Source organism: Salmo trutta, chromosome 30, assembly GCF_901001165.1.
Source record: "Salmo trutta chromosome 30, fSalTru1.1, whole genome shotgun sequence".
Classification (NCBI taxonomy): Eukaryota; Metazoa; Chordata; class Actinopteri; order Salmoniformes; family Salmonidae; genus Salmo; species Salmo trutta.
Window position 1 is genome coordinate 15,013,347 of NC_042986.1, and position 26,742 is coordinate 15,040,088.

Sequence of the window (26,742 nt, forward strand, 5' to 3'; positions counted from 1 at the left end):
CAAGAACCCTCCATTGCTATGTCACCTCATCGTTGTTTCACCCTTTTTCACCACCTGCTTTGCCTTTCATCACCTGGTCTCCCATACACCTGTGGGAATGTGTCACCAGTTCACTCCTGACCCTGGCCTATGCCATACTGCCATGCTGCCTCCTCATCTTTCTTGACTATCAGAGAGTCCTCACTGTTGTCTCCATCTTAACCGCTGTGTCTGAGAGGGGAGTAGAGGGGATGGCCGTCTTTAAAGGGTGAATCAGCAGTTGCTACATACATTTTTGGACTTAAAAATGGATGATATGTACCCATTGATTCTTGAAGAATATAACTTAATGCCTCATGAGCTTAATTCACTGTCGGACCCCATCAGAACCAATAATATAAGCTTATTTTACTTCAATATTTGTAAACAAAAGTAAATGTAAACAAACACTGTATAGCCTCAAAACGTGGTTAAAACTATAATGTTGACATCATGGATGGTCAGTCCTTTCATCCATAGCTCTGTCTAGGAATTTGAGAGTGGTTCCATTTCTCCAGCTCCATCCAACACCTTTTACCAAAAAGGGTCAGGGGGAGAATGCCTTGTTGTTGTTTCCACTGCTGATTGCTACTTTAACAGCTTAACACAGAGAGACAGAGAACTCACTTAAAAGGGCCATTTTACAAAGAGAGAGAGAGAGAGAGAGAGAGAGAGATGTCCCCACTTAGAGAAGAGAAAAAGCAATCTTCTTGAGTGGAGGGTCTGAAGGTAGTCTGAGTCACCACTAAACCCACTGAATCTTCACCTTCTCTCTCTCTCTCAACATGACCCTGCGATATACTGGAGCAGACGCCAGCTTCAGTGCATCATGGTACAGGACTGCCATCTTGTGGGATATACAGGCCTAGTGTGCAGTCAGTGAGCGCTAGTTAGCATTGTTGCCTGGACAGAATACTATGGAAATATGACCTAGAATACAGCAGCTGATAGCTAAGAAACACAAATGATTATTGTTTATTATTTTTTTACACAGGATATGACATGAACATTTAAGACAGCATCCTGCTCCTCTCTTCTCTCAGTATCATTTCCACTACTGTATGCGTTGATCAGCTTTTTCTCACGTATTTATGTCTCATGCCTTTTCTCTTTTTCTTGATGTTTTTCTCTGTTTCTCTGTGTATTCGTCTGTCTGTCTGTCTGCCTCTGTGCCTGTCTCCCTGCCTACTTCCCTGTCTGTCTGTCTGTCTGTCTGTCTGTCTGTCTGTCTGTCTGTCTGTCTGTCTGTCTGTCTGTCTGTCTGTCTGTCTGTCTGTCTGTCTGTCTGTCTGTCTGTCTCCTTCCCTTCCTATTTATCTGTCTATCAACCTGTCTCTTTTCCTCTCTGTCTGTCTATTTGCCCATTCCCGTTGGTTCCTCAGAGAGGAGTGCAAGGATGTGCCCTCCCATCAGTTCTGTTGTCCCTCCTCAGGGTGCAGTAGCCCCTCCTCTCGGTAACCCTGGGCTTTGATTGGTCTCTTGGCATCAGTCTGGACAAGTGATTGGTCTCTTTGTGCCTAACTGGACAGCTTACCCAATCCACCTGAGTCGGACCCTCTGGGGGACTCTTGTTATTTACTGAGAGAAAACTGGAAGCCTCCTCAATACAGTTTAACATATGAATGACTCTGGAGGGAGCCTCATCTGGCTGGATTTAATCTGATCATCTTCAGAGTTGCATGCAAATTCTAGTATTATGATAGTTAGTGATAGTGATTTACCAGATACAGTGCCTTTGGAAAGTATTCAGACCCCTTCAGTTTTTCCACATTTTGTTACATTACAGCCTTATTCTAAAATGGATTAAATAAATAAAAATCCTCAGCAAAATACACACAATACCCCATAATGACATCACAATACCCCATAATGACATCACAATACCCCATAATGACATCACAATACCCCATAACGACAAAGAGAAAACAGGTTTTTAGACACTTATGCAGATTTATTGAAAATAAAAACAGAAATACCTTATTTACATAAGTATTCAGACCCTTTGCTATGAGACTGGAAATTGAGCTCAGGTGACTCCTTTTTCCATTGATCATCCTTGAGATGTTTCTACAACTTGATTTGAGTCCACCTGTGGTAAATTCAATTCATTGTACATGATTTGGAAAGGCACACACCTGTCTGTATAAGGTTCCACAGTTGACAGTGCATGTCAGAGCAAAAAACCAAGCCGTGAGGTCGAAGGAATTCTCCATAGAGCTCCTAGACAGGATTGTGTCCAGGCACAGATCTGGAGAAGGGTACCAAAACATTTATGCAGCATTTAAGGTCCCCAAGAACACAGTGGCCTCCATCATTCTTAAATGGAAAAAGTTTGGAGCCACCAAGACTCTTCCTAGAACTGAGACATCAGGGTAAAAGGGTCTTGGTCAGGGAGGTGACCAATAACCTAATGATCACTCTGACAGAGCTCTAGTGTTCCTTAGTGGAGATGGGAGAACCTTCCAGAAGGACAACCATCTCTGCAGCACTCCACCAATCAGGCCTTTATGGTAGAGTGACCAGACAGAAGCCACTCCTCAGTAAAAGGCACATGACAGCCTGCTTGGAGTTTGCCAAGAGGCACCTAAAGACTCTCCGACCATGATAAAGAAGATTCTCTGGTCTCATGAAACCAAGATTGAACTCTTTGGCCTGAATGCCAAGCATCACATCTGGAGGAAACCTGGCACCGTCCCTACAGTGAAGCATTGGGGTGGCAGCATCATGCTGTGGGGATGTTTTTCAGCGGCAGAGACTGGGAGACTAGTCAGGATCGAGGCAAAGATAAACAGAGCAAAGTACAGAGAGATCCTTGATGAAAACCTGCTCCAGACTCCTCAGGACCTCAGACTGGGGCAAAGGTTCACCTTCCAACAGGACAACGACCCTAAGCACACAGCCAAGACAACGCAGGAGTGAGTCCCTGAGCGGCCCAGCCAGAGCCCGGACTTGAACCCGATCGAACATCTCTGGAGAGACCTGAAAATAGCTGTGCAGCAATGCTCCCCATCCAACCTGACAGAGCTTGAGAGGATCTGCAGAGAAAAATGGGAGAAACTCCCAAATACAGGTGTGCCAAGCTTGTAGCGTCATAACCAGGAAGACTTGAGGCTGTAATCACTGCCAAAGGTGCTTCAACAAAGTACTGAGTAAAGGGTCTGAATACTTTTGTAAATATGATATTTTCATATATTTTTTTAATTAGCAAACATTTCTAAAAACCTGTTTTTGGTTTGTCATTATGGGTATTGTGTGTAGATTTATGAGGAAACAAACAATTTAATACATTTTAGAATGAGGCTATAATCTGACAAAATGTGGAAAAAGTCAAGGGGTCTGAATACTTTCCGAAGGCACTGTATTATGACTCCACAGTAGACTCATGAACCATGATGATCTCCTCACTTTGTATATCCATCCTCTGTCTCACTGCCTAACATGATTAGCTTTTCTCTGCTCGTCTTCACACCTATCACCTCTGTTTTAAGTAGTCGTTCTCTATGTTCAGTAGCTACTACACTGCCACCCAAGTCTGTGAGAAGCTAGGCTTATCATAACTCAATGAAATCTAAGAGAAAAAAAAGCAATTTCAATGTCATGTCCTGGTATTTGTTTGTGTTTGTTTAGAAATGTTAGATGATGTTGCTCCATATCTGAAATAAACATATCATGTTTGGTGCATAGAAGAATATATCTTTTTTTCTGATGTACTGTAGACCTCTGGACAGCAGGGGGCATAGTTATTATATTCTCAACGGTAGAGTTGTCCTACTTCTCAACTTTGTCTCTGAGACACATACAGTAGTTGACCAGTAACTGTGGGCACAGGCATCTTCAATAAATGTTGGTGGCCAATAGAACATTATATCTGTGTGAATTTATGATCTATGTGTGTTTTCTTTACTCTAATCATACACTAGGTGCTATCTAGAACCTAAAAGGGTTCTTCAGCTGTCCACGTAGGAGAACCTTTTAAAGAACCCTTGTTGGTTCCAGGTAGAACCCTTTTGGTTCCAAGTAGAACCGTTTTGGGTTCCATGTAGAACCCTTTCCACAGAGGGTTCTACATGCAACCCAAAATGGTTCTACCTGGAACCAAAGGGGGACTACCTGGACCCAGAAAGGGTTATCCTATGAGGACAGCCAAAGAACATGATCACACTCATCAAGGTAAACTACAGAGTAAAGCAGAAATGCAGTATGACATCATATACACCAGGTATGGAGATACATAGAGCTGTATATACACTACCGTTCAAAAGTTTGGGGTCACTTAGAAATGTCCTTGTTTTTGAAAGAAAAGCACATTTTTTGTCCATTAAAATAACATCAAATTGATCAGAAATACAATGTAGACATTGTTAATGTTGCAAATGACTATTGTAGCTGGAAACGGCTGATTTCTAATGGAATATCTACATAGGCGTACAGAGGCCCATTATCAGCAACCATCACTCCTGTGTTCCAATGGCACGCTGTGATAGCTAACCCAAGTTTATCATTTTAAAAGGCTAATTGGTCATTAGAAAACCCTTTTGCAATGATGTTAGCACAGCTGAAAACTGTTGTGCTGATTAAGGAAGCAAAAGAACTGGCCTTCTTTAGACTAGTTGAATATCTGGAGCATCAGCATTTGTGGGTTCAATTACAGGCTCAAAATGGCCAGAAACAAGGACTTTCTTCTGAAACTCGTCAGTATATTCTTGTTCTGAGAAATGAAGGCTATTCCATGCGAGAAATTGACAAGAAACTGAAGATCTCGTACAACGCTGTGTAATACTCCCTTCACAGAACAGCGCAAACTGTCTCTAACCAGAATAGATAGAGTAGTGGGACACCCCGGTTTTATTGCTTCTTTAATCAGAACAACAGTTTTCAGCTGTGCTAACATAATTGCAAAGTGGTTTTCTAATGATCAATTAGACGTTTTAAATGATAAACTTGGATTAGCTAACACAACGTGCCATTGGAACATAGGAGTGATGGTTGCTGATAATGGGCCTCTGTACACCTATGTAGATATTCTATTAAAAATCAGCCGTTCCCAGCTACAATAGTCATTTACAACATTAACAATGTCTACACTGTATTTCTGATCAATTCTATGTTATTTTAATGGACCAAAAATGTGCTTTTCTTTCAAAAACAAGGACATTTCTAAGTGACCCCAAACTCTTGAACGGTAGTGTAGGCCTGACTCCATCCCCTTATTGTTGGAATTTGAATGAGAAGTACATTACCACTCCCTCCTCTCTGTCCCTTTTCTCTCCCAGCTTTTCTGTTGTGACTGGTGTGTGTGCTTGTTCTATTTGTCGTTATGTAATAGTGTGCCTCCCTGTCAGTCAGCTGGGTAAAGTGAGATAGCAAGGTGCAGGAGGAGGGAGGTTGAGAGAGTTTGGGCGGGGTGAGTAAGTTCCGAGGTGTCAAAAGGCTGAAGAATGTAGCCTTGCAGCTCTGCAGGGTGAGCGAGAGAATGTGAGTGTGTGTGTGTGTTCGTGAAGTGTGTGTTTGTTAGGGTGTGTTTGTTATCACGCTCCACCAGTCCGTGTGGGACCTCTCTTTAACCGTAGGAGCACGGTAAGGACCTTTGAATTCACTCCTAAACTTTCTGTACAGAACAACAGAGATGACATGCTGTAACTAGTGGTAAGTCTTGAGTGATTGTCAGTTGGAATGTATGCAATACTTGTGTATGCACGGTTTGTGCTTATTATAGAGCTGACTGAGTCAGTATCTCAGTATGGTGAGCCTACTGTGCAGCGTACATGAGTGTTGCGAAGGCTGTTGAATTCAGCTTTATGTATTTATTTCTATTTAAATAGCTTTTATAGATACTATCAATGTGGATGTGCAGTTTATTGTAGACAATGGTGTTGAAAGTGTCTAGTGAGGATAGTCAGGGTTTTTGATAGCGTTCACTACAGTTCATTACAGTAAGTTCATGTTTATGACAGTGAGAGGTTACATTCAGTATCAAAAGCATGTAGGACCGAGGGAGGAAGTAGATTGAGTGAAATTCACAAGAAGATGTCTGAGTGTGATAATGAATGGGTGTGACCTGTGACAGAGTGTATGTCATTACACTGACAGAGAACAGAGCAGTTGGGTTATGCTAGAGGCTGTCTCCCTGTTGCCATCGCAAACAAACTCACTCACTCACTCACTCACTCACTCACTCACTCAGTGAGCGTTACAGTAGTGTGCGCATACAGCATGTACAGTGTCAGTGTGTGTGTGTGTAATGTCTGTGAGGAGAGAGAGTAAAAACAACATTTATGTTGGAGATTATAAGAGAGGCAGTTAGATGGTGGATTGGAATCAGTGGATAGAGTGTAGGAGGCAGAAGAATGCTTGGATGTGACAGATGAATGATTAGATTGTTCTCACAGTATTCACTTCTTCTGAGTTCTACAATAGAAGTTCTTCAACTCGTGGGTAAATGTGTTCTTCCTGTTTCACACATGACGTGAGAGCCATTATCGACATTTCCATCGTTACAACACTAGAGTGGTTTGAAGATGTGACGTTGTCTAATAGCAGTGAGGGTTCAAAGCTGAGATAAACTAAAGTCTGTTGTTGTTCTCTCTGGATGGATGGATGGATGGATGGATGGATGGTCAGTGTTGTTTCCCTTTGATGGGTCTTGAAAAGGATTGTATTATTCTATCACTAAGCAGAAAGCTTGGGTTGCTCTCACCTCTGGTGTCTGTCTGTAAAGCAAATGGAATCAAATGTATTGGTCACATACATACACGTGTTATGGCAGATGTTATTGAGGGTGTAGTGAAATGCTTGTGCTTCTAGCTCCGACAGTGTAGTAATATCTAACAAGTAACATTAAACAGTTTCACAACATATACCCAAAATACACGTAAATCTAAGTAAGGAATGGATTAATACATATATGTCAGAGCGGCATTGGACTAAGATACCGTAGAATAGTACAGAGTACAGTTTATACATATGAGATGAGTAATGCACGATATGGGGACATTATTAAAGTGGCTAGTGATCCATTTCCTTAAAGTGGCCAGTGATTCCTAATCTATGTCTATAGGCAGCAGCCTCTGATGTGCTGGAGATGGCTGTTTAACAGTCAGTGGTGTAGTATAGAGTACAATACAGTATATACATATTTAATGAGTGACGCAATATGTAAACACAGTATAAAAGTGAGCGTCTCTGATGTGCTAGTGATTGTTGTTTAACAGTCTGTTGTGGAGACAGAACAAGAGAGAGGTGATGGGCAAGTGAGGGGTGACGGACAGACAGAGACAGGGGAGATCAAGAGGACAGGACAAGGAGAATTGTGTGAGAGGAGCCTGTTAAAGTAAGTCTTTGGTCAGTCACAGTGCAGATCAATAGAGTATTATGACTTCTCATCAATGGCAGGGAGCACATGTGTTTTTAAAATCCTAGCCACTCTCACCTGTTGTGGACCCATGGAGACATGCTGCTGCCCTGCCTCTTCAACACACGCTGACAGGCAGTCCATCAATAATGAATATGGAGGAACAGGAGGAACAGGAGGCAGAGGGCAGCTAGCGAGGAAGTGACACTGTTTCACACTGCAGATAATACATCTCTTCCCCACTCACTTCTCTCCTCTTCTCCTCTCTGCTTCTGCTTTCTTCTTCTCGTCACATATTGTCAAAAGTTCCCCATCGGTTTCTAATCTGAATTTCATCCGAAGTGAAGAGAGTTATGTTGGTGCCCTCTGAGTGTACCTGCAGCCCCACAGAGGGCCTCAGTCAGTAGCAGCACTGTGACAGGCCTACAGGAGGCTGATCCATAAAACATGAGGCTCTGATGTGATCTGTGATATGGCCACCCTCATGATTTATACAACAAACTTTTTACTCCAATATAAACTTTGTGTAAGCGTATTATGTGAACACATGAACACAGTCACAAATGCAGGAAAAACATTAACATGTTTAATTCAGTCTAAAGAGTCAAAATATTACAGCGCCCAGTTGTTGGCGCAATAGAAGGTGGAGCATATTTGGGTCCTTTGACAAAAAATGTATATGTTTTATTGTCACGTACCAGTCAAACGTTTGAACACACCTACTCATTCAAGGGTTTTTCTTTATTTTGACTATTTTCTACATATATATATATATATATATATTTTAGATTCTTCAAAGTAGCAACCCTTTGCCTTGATGACAGCTTTGCACACTCTTGGCATTCTCTCAACCAGCTTCACCTGGAATGCTTTTCCAACAGTCTTGAAGGAGTTCCCACATTTGCTGAGCACTTGTTGGCTGCTTTTCCTTCACTCTGCAGTCCAACTCATCCCAAACCATCTCAATTGGGTTGAGGTTGGGTGATTGTGGAGGCCAGGTCATCTGATGCAGCACTCCATTACTCTCCTTCTTGGTCAAATAGCCCTTACACAGCCTAGAGGTGTGTTGGATCATTGTCCTGTTGAAAAACAAATGATAGTCCCACTAAGCGCAAACCAGATGGGATGGCGTATCGCTGCAGAATGCTGTGGTTGTCACGTGTGCTCCCTCTCCGGCCTCTAGGTCACCAGGCTGCTCGTTATGGTGCACACCTGTTACCATCGTTACGTGCACCTGCGCGTCATCAGACTCACCTGGACTCCATCACCTCCTTGATTACCTGCCCTATATATGTCACTCCCTTTGGTTCCTTTGTTTCCATTGTTTCTGTTTCCTGTCTGTGCGTTGTTCGTGTTTCTTGTTTTGTTCATTTGTTTATTAAATGATGCACTCCCTGAACTTGCTTCCCGACTCCCAGCACACTCATTACAGTGGTAGCCATGCTGGTTAAGTGTGCCTTGAATTCTAAATAAATCACTGACAGTGTCACCAGCAAAGCACCCCCACACCATCACACCTCCTACTCCATGCTTCACGGTGGGTACCACACATGCCGAGATCATCTGTTCACCTACTCTGCATCTCACAAAGACACTGCAGTTGGAACCAAAAATCTCCAATTTGGAAATCATCAGACCAAAAGACAGATTTCCACCTGTCTAATGTCCATTGCTCATGTTTCTTGGCCCAAGCAAGTCTCTTCTTCTTTATGGTGTCCTTTAGTATTTTTTTTTTGCAGCAATTTGACCATGAAGGCCTGATTCATGCAGTCTCCTCTGAACAGTTGATGTTACGTAGTCTCCTCTGAACAGTTGATGTTGAGATGTGTCTGTTACTTGAACTCTGCAATTTCTGAGGCTGGTAACTATAATGAAGATATCCTCTGCAGCAGAGGTAACTCTGGGTCTTCCTTTCCTTTGGCGGTCTTCATGAGAGCCAGTTTCATCATAGCACTTGATGGTTTTTGCGACTGCACTGAAGAGTTCTTGAAATTTTCCAGATTGACTAACTTTCATGTCTTAAATTAATGATGGACTGTCATTTCTCTTTGCTTATTTGAGCTGTTCCTGCCATAATATGGACTTGGTCTTTTACCAAATAGGGCTATCTACTGTATATCACCCCTACCTTGTCACAACATAACTGACTGGCTGAAACGCATTAAGAAGGAAAGAAATTCCACAAATTCAACAAGGCATACCTGTTAATTGAAATGCATTCCAGGTGACTACCTCATGAAGCTGGTTGAGAGAATGCGAAGAGTGTGCAAAGCTGTCATCAAGGCAAAGGGTGGCTACTTTGAAGAATCTCAAATATAAAATATATTTTGATTTGTTTAACACTTTTTTGGTTACTACATGATTCCATATGTGTTATTTCATAGTTTTGATGTCTTCACTATTATTTTACAATGTAGAAAATAGTCAAATAAAGAAAACCCCTTGAATGAGTACATTGGATAGGTGCAGTGAAATGTGTTGTTTTACAGTGTCAGCCATCGTAGTACGGCACCCCTGGAGCAAATTAGGGTAAAGTGCCTTGGTCAAGGGCACAGACAGATTGTTCACCTTGTCGGCTCAGGTATTAGAATCAGCGACCTTTCAGTTATTGGCCCAAAGCTCTAACTGCAAGGCTACCTGCCGCCCTAACACACTAACACTCACAGGAGGAGTGGCAACAGCAGGGGTATCAAATTGAGATGAGGAGAGCAGAGAAGGCCTTTGGGAAGGGAGGAGTTAAATGAGAGCAAGGATGTTCAGAGAGTTATCATCAGTAGCCTAGAAAGCATAGTTCAGTATGTTGTGTTTTCATGCGTGATATGATGCAACCTAGGTTTGGATATGGGGGGGAGCCAGACGTAAAAAGGCCATCTGAGTCCTTCTGTGTGATGTGGCAGCCAGCGTGGTGTCCCTATCTTTTGGTGTATAACTGTGTGGCTTTGTCAGCAACTGTCCATGTTTTCCACTCCATAAAAGGAGCACTCTCGTGGTGCACAGTGGTAAATTGTATACTATTTATACGTCAAATGGAAGACAGACCTGCAATAGAGACTGGGTCTGTGAGTTTACTATCTGTTTGTGTGACTAACTACAGTAGCCTGCTCAGTGCTATATATTTATGTGCTGTGTGTAAACACACTGAGTAGATTTGTTGTAACACACACTTGTAGCATTATGCTCATGATGACTGTCCGTCACTTGCGGCCCACAATGCATCTACACCGACCTAAACGGTGTTAATAATCCATCGTCATGGCAACAGTGCTTCTCATCCCTCAACTGCCTCTCCGCCCACATAGGTCTCACAGCAACCGTCACTAAGCAACCCCCTCTTCCTTCTTAGTTTCTGCATTTGTGAGGCTGCGGGGGCAGAGAAAGAAATGGAGTAAGAGATGATGTTACATCAAGAAAATATATCATATATGATGTGACAAAAATATGATATCATATATGATGTGACAAAAATATGATATCATATATGATGTGACAAAAATATGATATCATATATGATGTGACAAAAATATGATATCATATATGATGTGACAAAAATATGATATCATATATGATGTGACAAAAATATTATATATGATGTGACAAAAATATGATATCATATATGATGTGACAAAAATATGATATTATATATGATGTGACAAAAATATGATATTATATATGATGTGAGCCAAGAAAACCCCTGCCATGGACTGGCGCAAGAGGAATGCACTCTTCAGTAACCTATAAACTACATATTTCCTTCCTCCTTTTTGTCTCCCTTTTGCTCTCTCCAAAAGTGCGCATACACACATATACACACACACACGTGAAAGTGTTATTGGTTGTGATTTCATGATTTTCATCATGTGATAATCCTGAATAAGAAACAATGTAATTAACAAAAATGACAAAAATATGATATCATATATGATGTGACAAAAATATGATATCATAAATGATGTGACAAAAATATGATATTGTATATGATATGACCAATGACCCAACAAACCTCCAGGCTGTGTAAGGGCCATTTTACCAAGAAGGAGAGTGAAGGAGGGCTGCATCAGATGACCTGTCCTCCACAATCCCCCGACCTCAATCAAATTGAGATGGTTTGGGATGAGTCGGACCGCAGAGTGAAGGAAAAGCAGCCAACAAGTGTGGGAACTCCTTCAAGACTGTTGGAAAAGCATTCCAGGTGAAGCTGGTTGAGAGAATGCCAAGAGTGTGCAATGCTGTCATTGAAGCAAGGGGTGGCTATTTGAAGAATCTAAAATGTAAAATATATTTTGATTTGTTTAACACTTTTTTGGTTACTACATGATTCCATATGTGTTATTTCATAGTTTTGATATCTTCACTTGATGTCTTCACTATTATTCTAAAATAGTAAAAATAAAGAAAAACCCTTGATGTTCTAAAACTTTTGACCGGTTAAATATGATTAGAAAGTGGTTTTCACTGAAGCTAGAGATCTACAGAGCTTATCAAGAAGATATTGCGATACATTTTTAAAGTCTGATTAAACATAGAGTAGGAGGAAGTTATCTTTATATTACTTGGCCATATGCAACGTGAAGTATAGTACAAGTCACAGAAGGTTTGGTGCGCCTTAATTGGGGAAGACGGCTCGTGGTAATGGCTATAATTAGTGGAATGGTATCAAATACATCAAATACATGGTTTCCATGTGTTTGAGGCCATTCCATTTACTCCATTCCAGCCATTATTATGAGCCGCCCTTCCCTCAGCAGCCTCCACTGATACAAATGTAACAGATATATTGGCCACTAACATTTTTAGAGGTGGTGGAGTGGTCAGAGTTGTGTCTCTGTACAGCTGGCTCCAGTCATTGTGACTACTGTTGTTATTACATGACATGCTATGGTTCCCTGTGTTCAAACAGCCTTTCACAGTATTGTGGCCTTGTTTCACCCTTTTTTATCAGAGAAAACAGTGTATTTCTCGGTACAGGAAATGCTGTTGAAAACCACTATGACATGTGTGCACATGATGGTTGATGGTTGTAACATCAACACTCTATTACACAAATAACACAGCATTCTCAACCTTAACTAATGTGTCTACTGTGGCTGTGTAATTCTATAGTCCTCCAGTGTTCCTTCCTCCCCGTCATATATTTTCTGTCAGCTTCACACCGACCACAGGAAACCACTGCTTCTCAGGGGAAGAGAAGGAAACAGGAAGAAGGGAGGACCAAATAGAGAGAGAAAGAACATAACTTTCCAAATTGTTGTACCCTATTCCTACAAAGCATGTTGTAAACACGCGGGCATTTTACAATGATGTTGGCCTGCTTTATAGTCTGAATAAAGCTTTGCCCACATAAATTTCCATGCTGCCCCAGTTTCTGTTTCCTTGGGCCTCGGCACTGTCATTACGTTTCCTTCAGGAAGTGAGAAAGAACCAGAGGGCAGCGCCTGGGCAGAGTGGGTGTGGCAAGGGAAGGGAGGGAGGGAGGAAGTCAAGGCAGGGGCATGTGACTTGTGACTGTGGTGAGGTGAGGTGGTTACTCACTGACGGACTGGCTGACTGGTTCTCTGGGTGACTGTTGCTACATGAGATAGAGAGCAGGACAGTGGAGTAGCTGTTGGATTACCTGGAAGATCAGGGCCTGAGGGGACTGTTGGGCTGGATAGGAGGCTGCCTGCTTACCCTGTCTGTACATGTCTGTGTGGAGAGATGCAGCTCTGTAGGCTACATACAGTAGGTCAGACAAGTGTGTGTTGTAGTACTGTACAGGCCTAGTGGGAAAAGTTAGCGTTCGTGTGTATGTGTCTGTTTCATAATCTATTTGTCAAAAGTGCAGTCCTGTGCGTGCATGCGATTGGCTGTTATTGTAAACACCTGGTCTTTCCCGACAGGTGTGGAATGAGTGGTATGTGGCACTGGCAGTGAAATGTGTTTGTGGCTAATGACTGCCCTAATGTAAAAAAAAACTGTTATTTTAATGTATGACAGAGAGAGTGTGAGACAGAGAGAGAGAGAGAAGTCTGAACAACGGTACTAAACTCAGTAGTACATTAACTACACAGGGAGTTTTCCGGCCTGGACAAACAAAGAGGGATAGAGAGGGTACAGAAAGAGAGAGAAGGGTCATAGAGGGAGTGAGAGGGCAGAGACTTTGTTTCACAAGGCAGGAAACGACACGTGATTCTGTCAGCTCCAGTGCAAGGAACATTTTGGAGGAATGGGAAATTCTGCTCCGATCACGTTCTATTACCATTTGTGTGACTGGAAGGGTTGCTGCACATGATAAAAAACATATATACAGTGGCTGAGTAAATTCTGATCTTTGTTGTGGTGAGAAGCTAAGTACAAAGTGCCAGCGTGAATGTGAGTAAGTCTGGTCCTCCTCCCTCATGAGATCCAGCAGGAGAAGTTTCCTGCCACGCCGGTCTAATTTCTACATGTGAGTGACTCACCTATGAGTGACAATACATCTGTATTTGGGGCTGGAGATTACTAAGTTAAGTATGTCCCCTTTTCATCAAGCCCTTTCCCCTCTCATTCATCCTTCTGTCCCCACAGTGTGGAAACAGAGACCCAGTGTGCGGAGCCTCCCGGGGCCCACTCAGACGGCCCCTACAGCCAGACCACAGCGTACCTGCGTGGCACAGAGCGCTACAGTGACAGCAGCAGTGGTCCTGGTCCTCCAGGCCCTCGGGGGCCTCCGTGTGTGGCCCCTCCCAGCTCGGCTAGCCTTGCCTGGGCACTGCGAACACGCCATCAGCCTGCCAGCCTGGCCCTCCGCAAGCAGGAGGAGGAGGAGAACAAGAGGTGCAAGCCCAGTCTCTCTGACAGCTATGAGCTCTCCACAGACCTGCAGGACAAGAAGGTACCCTGGGGTATGGGGGTGTGTATACAGAATGTGTCTGTACTGTATGTTTTGAACTCTGTGTCGTTTTGTGTTGTGTGTAGAGAGAGAGAGAGAAACAGCAAGCGTGATAACATGCGTTACTTTACTGTTGTGGTAGCCCTGTCTATAACTCATCTGTCAGGTGGAGATGTTGGAGAGGAAGTATGGTGGCTCCTTTGTGAGCCGCAGAGCAGCCCGGACCATCCAGACAGCCTTCCGCCAGTACCGCATGAACAAGAACTTTGAGCGCCTCCGCAGTTCGGCGTCCGAGAGCCGCATGACGCGACGCATCATCCTGTCCAACATGCGGCTGCAGTACTCGTTTGACGACCGCCAGCCGCAGCAGCAGGGGGCCGGAACGCAGACCAACTTCACACACAGCGTGGGCATCGGCCCTCCTCATTCACCTGACGCAGAAAGGACAAGAGACTACACACACCTGGAGGACTCCTTCACCAAACAGGTTGGTCTGGTGCATTCGCTATAGCAGTGATATGTGGAATCAAGTGACTAGTTAAATTAATTCTCAGTTAGAGATTCTATTCCTGTTTGAGTCTCTGTTTTGTCATACTGCAGGTTGAATATCTGTCCCTTACTATACCAAGATGTTCTATCCTCTCCCTCCATGTGCCGTTCAGGTGAAGTCCCTGGCTGAGTCCATGGACACCGCCCTGACCTGCCGTAGCGGGCGGGATGACTCCCAGGAGGACTTTGGAGAGTGTGTGTGGAGCAGCAGCAGTAACCCCTCCTCTCAGAGAGGCCTGTGTGAGAGACCCCGAGGAGGGGGAGGGGGCCTCAGCATGCATGGAGACAGCACAGCCACCTCCTACAGTGATGTCACTCTATACATGGACGACTGCATGCCCTCCTCGCCCCTCTCACTGGACCGGGCCCCCAGCAGCACAGACACTGAGTACTGGGGCCCTGGGGGAGGCGTGGGGGCCCGTGAGGACAGCAGGGACACTGAGGGAGGGGGTAGCAGTAACAGCCGTCGCAGCACTCCCTGCACGGAGTGTCGAGACTACCGTCTGAGGGGCGCCCACCTGCCCCTGCTCACCATCGAGCCCCCCAGCGACAGCTCCGTGGACATGAGCGACCGCTCGGACCGTGGCTCCCTCAGCAGACAGATCTACGAGCAGGAGCCAGTGGGAGGAGCGGGCTCTCCTCAGGGGACACTCAAACACTCCCCTAACACTCCCCGCTCTGTCTCCACAGCCGCAGCGCAGGGCCAGACCCGCGCCCCCGGCCGGGGCCCCCCCCTGCCCACTCAAATCCCCCACCACGTGGCACACCACCATCACCACCACCCTCACCACCACCAGTACCCAGACACCCCCTCGTCCTCCTCCTCCCCCCAGCAGCCCCCAACCACCCCCCTGTCCTCCTCCTCCTCTGCTGCGCTGCCCCCTGGTGGCCTAGAGCAGCCCTGTCTGTCTGATGGGGACAACGACTCTCTCAACTCCACCACCAACTCCAACGAGACGGTGAACTGCAGCTCCGGCTCCTCGTCTCAGGACAGCCTGAGGGAGCCCCTACCCCCCCTGGGCAAGCAGACCTACCAGAGAGAGAGTAGACACAGCTGGGACTCACCGCCATTCAACAACGACGTGGTACAAAGACGCCAGTACCGCATCGGACTCAACCTATTCAATAAGTAAGACTTTTGCAATCCATTTATATTTTACATTTAAACTACGTAAAACAACCACATGTCACAATCAACCACATATCACAATCATTGAATGTAAAACCTTCGAAACAGGAAAAGTAGTGTCAGGACATAGTGTCAACGAGAGGGAAGTGGGAGTCGTTCTCTTGTGATTTGTCATTGTCTGATTGGTCTCTGTGGTTCTCAGAAAGCCAGAGAAAGGGATCCAGTACCTGATCGAGAGAGGCTTTGTGTCCGACACTCCGGTCGGGATCGCTCGCTTCATCCTGGAGAGGAAGGGCCTTAGCAGACAGATGATCGGAGAATTCCTCGGCAACCGGCAGAAACAGTTCAACAAGGACGTACTGGAGTAAGGGAATGAGGGACGGAGAGGGGGAGGATTCCGAATGGGAGTATACAGTAAACAGGGGATTACTAGAAGTAATTGGAGAGGCTACTGTTACAGTAGTGACTGTGTCTCCTGTGTGTGTTATAGCTGTGTGGTGGACGAGATGGACTTCTCAGGTATGGACCTGGACGATGCTCTGAGGAAGTTCCAGGCCCAGATCAGAGTTCAAGGAGAAGCCCAGAAAGTAGAGAGGCTCATAGAAGCTTTCAGGTGTGTGTATATTGTATGTGTTCAATAGTCAAACTCATGTGTCTATTGTGTTGTTAGACTCTCTGTGGAAATAGATTGAATGTACAGTGAGAATGTGTGTTGTTTTTGGAAATCCCTCTGAAATCTACACTACTACTACTCTTGAAAGTACTTGAAACATATTCTCCTTTCTCCCCCAGTCAGCGGTACTGTGTGTGTAACCCGACGCTGGTCCGCCAGTTCCAGAACCCAGACACCATCTTCATCCTGGCCTTCGCCATCATCCTCCTCAACACGGATATGTACAGCCCCAACGTCAAGGCAGAGAGGAAGATGAAGATAGAGGACTTCATCAAGAACCTCAGAGGTGCAGTTGGAACAAGCAGATCCATACACATGCGCACAAACAAAACACTCCGAGTAACATTGAACTTAAGGTCCTCATGTGAGAAACAAGATTCTCAGGCTGGCCCCCAGACTATAACATGGCAGTATACTGTGATCAGTGATGACTATTTCCACTGCGTTTGTTTCATCCTTTTGGGTTGTATGAGTTTTGAACTTAAAAGTGAGCCTGCTACCTCCCAGACACTCATAATGCAAGACACTTCCCATCAAAGAGTTTTCAATCGAATTAGCAAAATATTTAAACACAGCAGGAAGTAGACTGATGTAGGCGCGTTTAACGCATTAAAAGCCTCTCTCTTTGCCTGTGTGTCTACCAGGAGTGGACAACGGCCAGGACATTCCCAGGGATCTGTTGGTTGGGATCTACCAGCGCATCCAGAAGTGGGAGCTAAGGACCAACGACGACCACGTGTCCCAAGTGCAGGCGGTAGAGAGAGTCATAGTAGGCAAAAAGCCTGTGAGTTGTCTGGGCTTGAAATGTAACTGTAGCCCCGTGTCATTTCCCTGTTTAGCCTGTCAACATCTGTGGTACTATGTGTTGTTGCTATGTGTTACTGCATTGACAAGCTGTAACACCAGTTTGTTCTTTGTGTTACTGCTCAGCCTTAGGGAGATGTAATTCTAAACTATTTTCTTTCTTTGTGTTTTGTGTAGGTGATGTCTCTGCCCCACCGCAGGCTGGTATGCTGCTGTCAGCTCTATGAGGTGCCTGACCCCAACCGACCCCAGAGGACAGGAGTTCACCAACGGGAAGTCTTCCTGTTCAACGACCTGCTGGTGGTGAGGCTTCCTAACACATCCTCCTAACAATGGGAACTCCTATGAGAGCCTCCTGCTAATGCATATGGAGAGTTGGAGACCATCAGGCTATCCGAAACAATGTAGAAATATATATAATGTTCTCTTTTCCCCTCCCTTTACAACCACATGTTCTCCATGTGCCTTCTCAGGTGACTAAGATTTTCCAGAAGAAGAAGACTTCTGTGACGTACAGTTTCAGACAGTCCTTCCCTCTGGTGGAGATGCAAGTCCACATGTTCCAGAACTCATGTGAGAGCCTGTTTCCTCCTCTGCCTCTTCCTCATATTCAACACTAAACCCCTCCAGACATCTGCACATTTACTTATCAGTAGTTTTCTTCTCTGTACGCTCTGTACTCTTTCTCTCCCTCTATTAAGTTGATGAATATGCTCCTCTCGTATCTTTGAATGAGTTCTCTCGTTTCACTCTGTGTGTGTGTCTCTGTCTGTCAACATCGGTCATAAAGTTAACAGCCAGATGGTAAATGTTATGTTTTTACATTATTCTCTTTCTCTGTCTGTCTCGGTCACCCAGACTACCCCCACGGTATCCGTCTGACCTCAGCAGTGTTGGGTGGAGAGAGGAAGGTCCTTATCGTGTTTATGGCTCCCAGCCAGCAGGACCGCACCCGCTTTGTCAGTGATCTTAAAGAGAGTATCGCTGAGGTGCAGGAGATGGAGAAGTACAGAGTGGAGTGTGAGTACACCTCCCCCTGTTGGTCATTATGGGGAACTACAGCTGTGTGTGGCTCGACAGTGTAATAGAGTAACTATTGCTTTCCTGCATCTTACCCTATCCACCTGTAAGTGAAAAACAGGAAGAAAGGTAGTGATGTGTATTAACTATTTCTATTGTCAATCTTCTTCTCTCGGTCTTCCTCTCAATCTCTCTTTCTCTCCGTAGCCGAGTTGGAGAAGCAGAAAGGCGTGATGCGGACTGGCCTGCTGACCGGCTTGGTCGGAGGTGGAGTGGTTGTGAAGGGTGAGGTGGCGAACGGCACCCTGGGAAGGCCCAGTCTAGATGACAACTACTCTGCGGGAGAGGGACTCAAACGCTCTGCGCTCAGCTCATCTCTCCGAGACCTATCAGATGGAGGTAAAATACACACACACACATACACTACCGTTCAAAATGTTGGGGGTCACATAGAAACGTCCTTGTTTTTGAAAGAAAAGCACATTTTTTGTCCATTAAAATAACATAAAATTTATCAGAAATACAGTGTAGACATTGTTAATGTTGTTTTTTTATGGAATATCTACATAGGCGTATAGAGGACCATTATCAGCAACCATCACTCCTGTGTTCCAATGGCATGTTGTGTTAGCTAATCCAAGTTTATCATTTTAAAAGGCTAATTGATCATTAGAAAACCCTTTTGCAATTATGTTAACACAGCTGAAAACTGTTGTGCTGATTAAGGAAGCAAAAGAACTGGCCTTCTTTAGACTAGTTGAGTATCTGGAGCATCAGCATTTGTTGGTTCGATTACAGGCTCAAAATGGCCAGAAACAAAGATCTTTCTTCTGAAACTCATCAGACTATTCTTGTTCTGAGAAATGAAGGCTATTCCATGTGAGAAATTGCCAAGAAACTGAAGATCTCGTACAACGCTTTGTACTACTCCCTTCACAGAACAGCGAAAACTGTCTCTAACCAGAATAGAAAAAGGAGTGGGAGGCCCCGGTGCACAACTGAGCAAGAGGACAAGTATATCAGAGTGTCTAGTTTGAGAAACAGACGCCTCACAAGTCTTCAACTGGCAGCTTCATTAAATAGTACCCGCAAAACACCAGCCTCAACGTCACCAATGAAGAGGCGACTCCGGGATGCTGGCCTTCTAGGCAGAGTTCCTCTGTCCAGTGTCTGTGTTCTTTTACCCATCTTAATCTTTTATTTTTATTGGCCAGTCTGAGATATGGCTTTTTCTTTGCAACTCTGTAAAGAAAAAGAAAGGAAGGTCTTCGTTTCTGGCCATTTTGAGCCTGTAATCGAACCCACAAGTGCTGATGCTCCAGATACTCAACTAGTCTAAAGAAGGCCAGTTTTATTGATTCTTTAATCAAAACAACAGTTTTCAGCTGTGTTAACATAATTGCAAAAGGGTTTTCTAATGATCAATTAGCCTTTTAAAATGATAAACTTGGATTAGCTAACACAACATGCCATTGGAACACAGGAGTGATGGATGCTGATAATGGGCCTCTGTACGCCTATGTAAAGTCTGCCGTTTCCAGCTACAATAGTCATTTGCAACATTAACAATGTCTACACTGTATTTCTGATCAATTTGATGTTATTTTTAATGGACAAAAAATGATATTTTCTTTCAAGAACAAGGACATTTCTAAGTGACCCCAAACTTTTGAACGGTAGTGTATGTGTATATATATGTATATATATATATATATATATATATATATATATGTACATACGAACCACTTCCTGGAAATTGTGTCTTATGCTAATAAAATACTCTCAGTAATCCTGCTGTTTAATAGAGATATTCGATATGCTCTTTTTACTGACTGACTGTGTTCTTTATAATGATTCATAGAAATCCTTCAGACACTAATGTCTGGACACTGAGAGTAGAGGGTACCTGGTCCATGGGGCTGTTTGAGATTCTTCCTTTGCTTCTTCTGGTCTCATCTTGTTCTATTATCTCTGGCAAATGAAAGAACACTAGCTTCTGCAAGCAATATCTTTCACCTCTCTGCAATCTCACTCTGCAACATTCTGTTACTCTATTTCCTCTCTTTTGTAACCTGCCTCTTCCTGGCTGGGTGCAGGTAAACGTGGTCGCAGAAACAGTGTTGGCTCCCTCGACAGTACCATGGAAGTAAGTCTGAATGGACAAACTGAATGGTGTACCTGCCCCTTTAATACGTATACCTCAAACATAGCCATCCCAGTATATCCCTTTAATAGAGCCATAAACGCGTAGTCTTTCCCCTTGTCCTTGTCCTTGACCCTGACCCCTTCCTCAGCATGCTCTGTGTCTTTGACATGTGTGACTGACATGTGCATGTTCTGGAATGAGCTTTTCATACCTCTGTGCTCTTGTAACAGTGTAGGTTCCGTCCCTCTCTTCGCCCCAACCCGGGCTCGAACCAGGGACCCTTGCACACATCAACAACTGACACCCACGAAGCATCGTTACCCATCGCACCACAAAAGCCGCGGCCCTTGCAACGCAAGGGGAAACCCTACTTCAAGTCTCAGAGCGAGTGACGTCACCGATTGAAACGCTATTAGCGCGCACCACCGCTAACTAACTAGCCATTTCACATCGGTTACACTCACCCCCCTTTTGACCTCCTCCTTTTCCGCAGCAACCAATGATCCGGGTCAACAGCATCAATGTAACCGTGTTGGTTCCGTCCCTCTCTTCGCCCCAACCTGGGCTCGAACCAGGGACCCTTGCACACATCAACAACTGACACCCACGAAGCATCGTTACCCATCGCACCACAAAAGCCGCGGCCCTTGCAATGCAAGGGGAACAACCACTTCAGGTCTCAGAGCGAGTGACGTCACCGATTGAAACGCTATTAGCGCGCACCACCGCTAACTAACTAGCCATTTCACATCGGTTACACTCTCACAACAGCCTGTGCATGTTCTTGTTCTCAACTCTTGTTCTTCTCCATTCTTGCATTGTCAAAATCGTTATTTTCATTGGTTTGTTGTTGGTTTGCAGGTGATGTGGTGTTTGTCATTGCAGTGTTCCAGTGATTTGTCCAAGGCGTTCTGATAGGATGTCATATGCATGAATTACTTCCTTTCCAGAACTCCTTCTCAACTCTCCTTCCTCTTCCTCTTTGTCTTCCTCAGGGTTCCATCATTAGCAGCCCCCAGCCGCACCAGCGTTACCCGGTTCCGGGTGTGGTCCCGGGCTGCTACCCTACAGAAGACTACCGGCCGCATCGCCCCATCCTGAGCCCCGGAACGGGGGTGGGGGGTGGGCCGGGGCAACAACACACCACTGCTGGGACAGGAGTTGGGGGGGTTCCCAGCAGTGTAGAGAGAGCGGGGGTGGGGAGTGGCCCTGGGGGGGGCAATACGGGCTCCTTCCTGGGCTCTCTATTCGGCAGCAAACGCGCCAAGCCGCCAAGTCCCCTTATACCACCGGGGCCACCCTACCCCGCCCCTGTCCCCCCACCCACTACGGGAGGGCCCCCTCCTCACTCCCCATCATCTCTGTGCCAGTTGGAGGGGGGCCCTTCCAAGATCCAGGCCCTGCATGCTCAGTACTGCCACACGGCCGCTGTGCAGCCCCCTCCTCCCTACTACCATCACCATCGCTACCACGTCCAAGCTGGCCCTCCTTCCTTGCCAGGCGGGGGCGTGCCCCCTCATATCCTTCAGAGAGGGCCGTTCCCCTGTCGTCCTCCTATTGGCCCCCCTCACGCCCAGCTCCAGCAGCTGGCCCATCTCTCCCAGCTTTCCCAGCATGGCATGCAGGGTCGCTACAGCAACATGGCGGTGGGCTGTCCTCCCCCCCTTTCTCCTCACTCCCAACATTCCCAGAACCCCCAGTTCACCCTGTACCACACACAGCCCACACACTCTATCAGGGCGGGCGCCATGCCAGGCAAACCTCCTCTGACTTTGTCTCACTCCCACCCGCACCCCCACGCACACTCCCACACCCACCCCGGGCACCCCCTCAGTGCCGCACCGCACCCCGCCCCCCACCCACATCAATCTCGCTTCATCTTCGGCACGCTGCCCCACCAACATCAGCAGCCGTCCGCGTCCGTCAACACCCATCACGCTGCGCCCGCCGCCCAGTATCAGCCCCAGTACCCTCCTCTCTCTTCTATCCCCCCTCCCCCCCCCCCACTCCCCTTTACCCCCCCCTTCTACCCCCCTTATCCCTCTTATGCCTCTCTGCCCTCACCCCCCCCAGCACCCCGGGCAGCCTCAGCAGGGGCCCCAGGTGACGGGAGCTGGGGCGACTGGCACAGGGGGCAGCTCCAAATCCAAACCTATCAACCGGATCAGCACGGTGGTGTGACCAGCAGAACGTGGGGCCACAGAAGGCAGAGGTCAGAGGGCAGGATGGAGGAAGGGGGCGGAGCTAGGGACAGGGATAGAGCCAGGGCTAGTAGAGGTGAGCAGGACAGCAGCAGCAGTAACAACAGCGCCAGTGACAAGAAGAAACGCAACTTATTTCGCCTCTGCTACTTTCACCTCCGCTTCCCACACATGTAGACCGAGAGAGCAAAGGAAAGAGAGTTGGAGCTGAATTACCTGAACCCATACAAGACCCACAGGCAGAATAAACACACATAAAGCAATGCCCACATAAATGTAGGCACACAAATATGTTTGGATATAGGCAAATAAGTTTCTCAGGTGAACTCTGTCAGCACACAAACTCATAAGGGAGAGTCACAGGTAGGAGCAACACACACACACACACACAATCAACAATTTCTCTAGCCATAGAACTGATGCTGGTTGTAAATGTACAGTAGAGGGCCTGTACCCAGTGTTTCACTGTCTGAAGTATTATTGGAAACGCTGGACTTTGCCAAGACAGGAGCTTGAGAGTGTTTTAAACATAAGTACCAACATGTAATTGTGCAACGTTATGAATGGGGCAAATCTGACGATGAAAACACGCAAGATTTGGTTCTGGTGTTGTTGAAATAAGGACAATGCTGACCAACAGAAAGACCATCTCCACCCACCTGGATATGAAAAAGACTTCACCACTAAATACATTCCAGCAGGGTTGTGCATTGTAAACAGCCATTGAGGATAGTTGCAAAAAGAATCCCCACGATTTTGCAATAATTTATTCAGCTTCATAATAGGTTTGTCAATTACCACGGCAGGTCTTCATCACTGAAAGGTATCCTTTTTTTAAAGTAGACCTCAGAGACATTTGCTTTGTCTTCAACTTTTATGACTCACAATTCAATGGCAGTCTTAGGCTCTATGGTCTTTTACATGTAAAGAGAAGTCAGCTGGTTTCATAGGATTTACATGCATTCCCTATAGGGTGTGTGGATTAATGATGCTACCAATAATATTTTTGAATGTTTTTAAGCCTTTTTGCTGTTGTATAAATGTTACATATATAATTGCTGAGTATGATGAATATTGTCTAATAACATAACTGTTTTGATCCAGTGATTAATTAGATATTACAGATGTTTGATTGATTAAAAAATGATTATACAGAGGATATATACACTTATTCATTCCCTCATACTTGTATGTAATGAGGGTGTTATAAAGTGTGATTTATTTTTGTTCTCTATGATGGTTGCCATTGATAACTTCTATTATCAGTTATTATTATTGAATGTTAAAAATATTAGTTCATATTTAGGACAATTTTTGTTCTTAGAGAGTTGTGTACCCTATATCTCCCTCCATTTTGTCTGTTTATTTTTAGGAGACTGGTGATTGTGTGAACTAGTAGTTGCACAATGTCAAAAAGAAAATGGTTAATTGGAGTCAAAATGCATATGAATTAATATGCTTTCCCACCTCAGCCCCCTCTGAAAGATCCCCTTAAGGGCTTTGACCATTTACCTGCTCATGGACAATGATCCTCATTTCATTGGTGACCCTGTCGTTTATGTCCTCCCTGTTATCCTCCCTGTTATCCTCCCTGTTATCATGGGACTCACTCAGAAGCATCTGGTCTTGTTGAGAGAGTTTCTCACATGGCGTGTGTTTGGATGGTCTATGTCTTTGAACAAGCACGCTTTGTAATATAGTTTTGTGGTTTTGCACACGTGGTGTCTTAAAGTCAAAAATAAGATTATTTTAAACACCCTCCTCACATACCCCCTTGCCAGTCCTCAGAACACTAATAGCCTACGCCCCAGCATCCTTACTGAATGGGCTTGTCATTAGATCAAACAGGTTTGTTAATCTTCTCATCTCTGTTGACCACCTTTCTTACTTCCTCTCTCTGTTTTTCTATTGCACTGTGTTTGAACAATGGTAGATTGAACAAGGGATTAGTGTTTCAGGAAAAAGGGAATCATTTAGTTTTAGGATGGTGAATTGTACTTAGACATGCTAGACAATACTTGAGGACAAAGAAGAGACAGATTAATGTTAAAAGCCAGAACAAGAATATGGGTAGTCAGGGAAAAATGTAAGGTTTTAGGGGTCGTTGAGGTTGAAGTTTTTTTGTTGGCTTTTTCCTGCATAATTCCCTCTGTATTGTCCCTTTGGGACCCCTCTTGCATGAATATATCTGCACTTATTGAATGGATTGTACTGTATAAATCTGAATGTACATATTATATTGAGGTGTGTGTGTGTGTATGTGTGTGTGTGTGTGTGTGTGTGTGTGTGTGTGTGTGTGTGTGTGTGTGTGTGTGTGTGTGTGTGTGTGTGTGTGTGTGTGTGTGCGTGTGTGCGTGCGTGCGTGCGTGCGTGTATGTGTGTTTGTGGGTGCGTGGGAGTGTGCGTGTGTGAGAGAGAAAGACGAGGAGGGGACTTTGGTTTGAATATTGAATTATTTTTATTTTAGACTGAGGGTGAGAGAATAATTTGCAGTAATTAAGTGTTTGTATGTCAGAGAACTAATTGATATTATTTTAAACATACAAAAAGTATGATCTTAAGACTTTAATTTGTGTATGTAGTAAGTATTAACTGGAAGAGTAGAGAATTGAGATGTGAATATTTATTGCTTCTGATATATTAAAAAGTGTCCTTGCAGTGAAACAATCTTCCGTCTTTTATTGATGTCTTCATGACAGAATAAATGTCTGCAAATGTGATGGACAGCAACACATTTTCTTTATTTATAGCTTACTGTGTAGCACTTTCCCAGCACTTTAGAACACAATGTAGAGGGTATGACATATTGGTCTACTTCCTGCTATTCAAACCTGAAATCAGAACAGAATTATCTTCTACCAATCAAGAGGTACAGCTGTTTTAGGAACCGCATCAACTACTTTCATTAAGCTTACTTCACACTTTTGAATTAACTGCCATAGGGGGGGTTGACAACTTTGGGGGTTGACTGACTCCTGCTATCAGAGTCGTTAGAGTCGACTCTCAAAATTAGCTACAGCTGCAATGTCAGTGTGTGCACACTAATGAATTAAGTGATCGATTAGCAATGCATATGGAGCAAGGTTATTATAGTTTTGCGATTTTCTATTAGTTTTTATTTCTGTTCATTTTTAGAATTGATTTGAAGTTCAGTTCAGTTTCAGTTAGTTTTCAGACTTGATTTGCTAGATTTTATTCAGTTTAATTTTGATAAAAACATGAATATTTCATTTTTACATTATTTAGTTTCAATTTTAGTGTTAGAGACAGAAAGTAGCCTTATGCATGGGAGGCTAGGAGCCATTTATGTGTTGTAGGCCTAAAGCAGGGGTATACTCAAGTACTATTTGAGACAGTCCGGGCACACACATTTCCTGGGTGGCAAAGGTCCGGAACAATATTGTCATTTATCAGCATAATAACAAACCCCCACCTCGCAACCCATGTGACCCCAAATTGTTGAAACTGTTCACAAATTTGCAGGTTTAAAGCTAATTTCCTACAATTCTACAAATGTTTCACATCTTATGTGTGTTCATATGATACCAGGAGTTGAATCCTGGCCAAATTCCAAAAATAAAACAATAGCTCTCTCACCTTGTCTTTATCCTGAAATTCTTTGTGGGTGCTGTTCAGATGAACTTTGAGGTTGGCAGGGTTTTTCCCTTTTATCTCTGTTCCACACGCTGCCATCTTCTGACACTACAATACATTTGTTTTTGTCCGTTCTAGCAATGTACTAAAAAATAATCCCATATGAGGCTTTGTCTTTTGTGACCGACCACTGCTGGTGTTGGGTTTGCAGCCAACATTGTTCACTGGATAGAAAACACTCTGGAGTTTCTAAAACTGTTAAAATAATGTCTGTGAACTGATATGGCAGGCAAAAACCCAAGGAGAATCCATCCAGAATTTTTTTATTTTGAGGTCACAGTCCATTCAAATGCTTGTCTATGGGACATTCAAAGGAATTCCTCCCAGATTGCAGTTCCTATGGCTTCCAC

General features: G+C 44.6%; 1 protein-coding gene across 7 annotated transcripts in view; it reads left to right on the forward strand.

The window, feature by feature from the left end:
- Window positions 1-25,402, forward strand: part of LOC115168076 (IQ motif and SEC7 domain-containing protein 2) — a 51,319-nt gene extending 25,917 nt beyond the window's left edge. For 4 of the 7 annotated variants that reach the window (XM_029722963.1, XM_029722964.1, XM_029722965.1 and 1 more), the window contains 13 exons: window positions 13,913-14,237; window positions 14,383-14,703; window positions 14,879-15,894; window positions 16,097-16,258; window positions 16,385-16,507; window positions 16,687-16,853; window positions 17,212-17,351; window positions 17,549-17,674; window positions 17,845-17,944; window positions 18,230-18,391; window positions 18,599-18,790; window positions 20,488-20,537; window positions 21,533-25,402. In XM_029722963.1, the coding sequence (XP_029578823.1) occupies window positions 13,913-14,237; window positions 14,383-14,703; window positions 14,879-15,894; window positions 16,097-16,258; window positions 16,385-16,507; window positions 16,687-16,853; window positions 17,212-17,351; window positions 17,549-17,674; window positions 17,845-17,944; window positions 18,230-18,391; window positions 18,599-18,790; window positions 20,488-20,537; window positions 21,533-22,915 (4,267 nt within the window). In that variant the 3' untranslated portion in view covers window positions 22,916-25,402. Of the gene's footprint in view, window positions 1-12,850; window positions 13,794-13,912; window positions 14,238-14,382; window positions 14,704-14,878; window positions 15,895-16,096; window positions 16,259-16,384; window positions 16,508-16,686; window positions 16,854-17,211; window positions 17,352-17,548; window positions 17,675-17,844; window positions 17,945-18,229; window positions 18,392-18,598; window positions 18,791-20,487; window positions 20,538-21,532 lie in introns of those variants that run through there. The other 3 variants (XM_029722968.1, XM_029722966.1, XM_029722969.1) reach the window with 3 other exon arrangements.
- The last annotated feature ends 1,340 nt before the right edge of the window (window positions 25,403-26,742 follow it).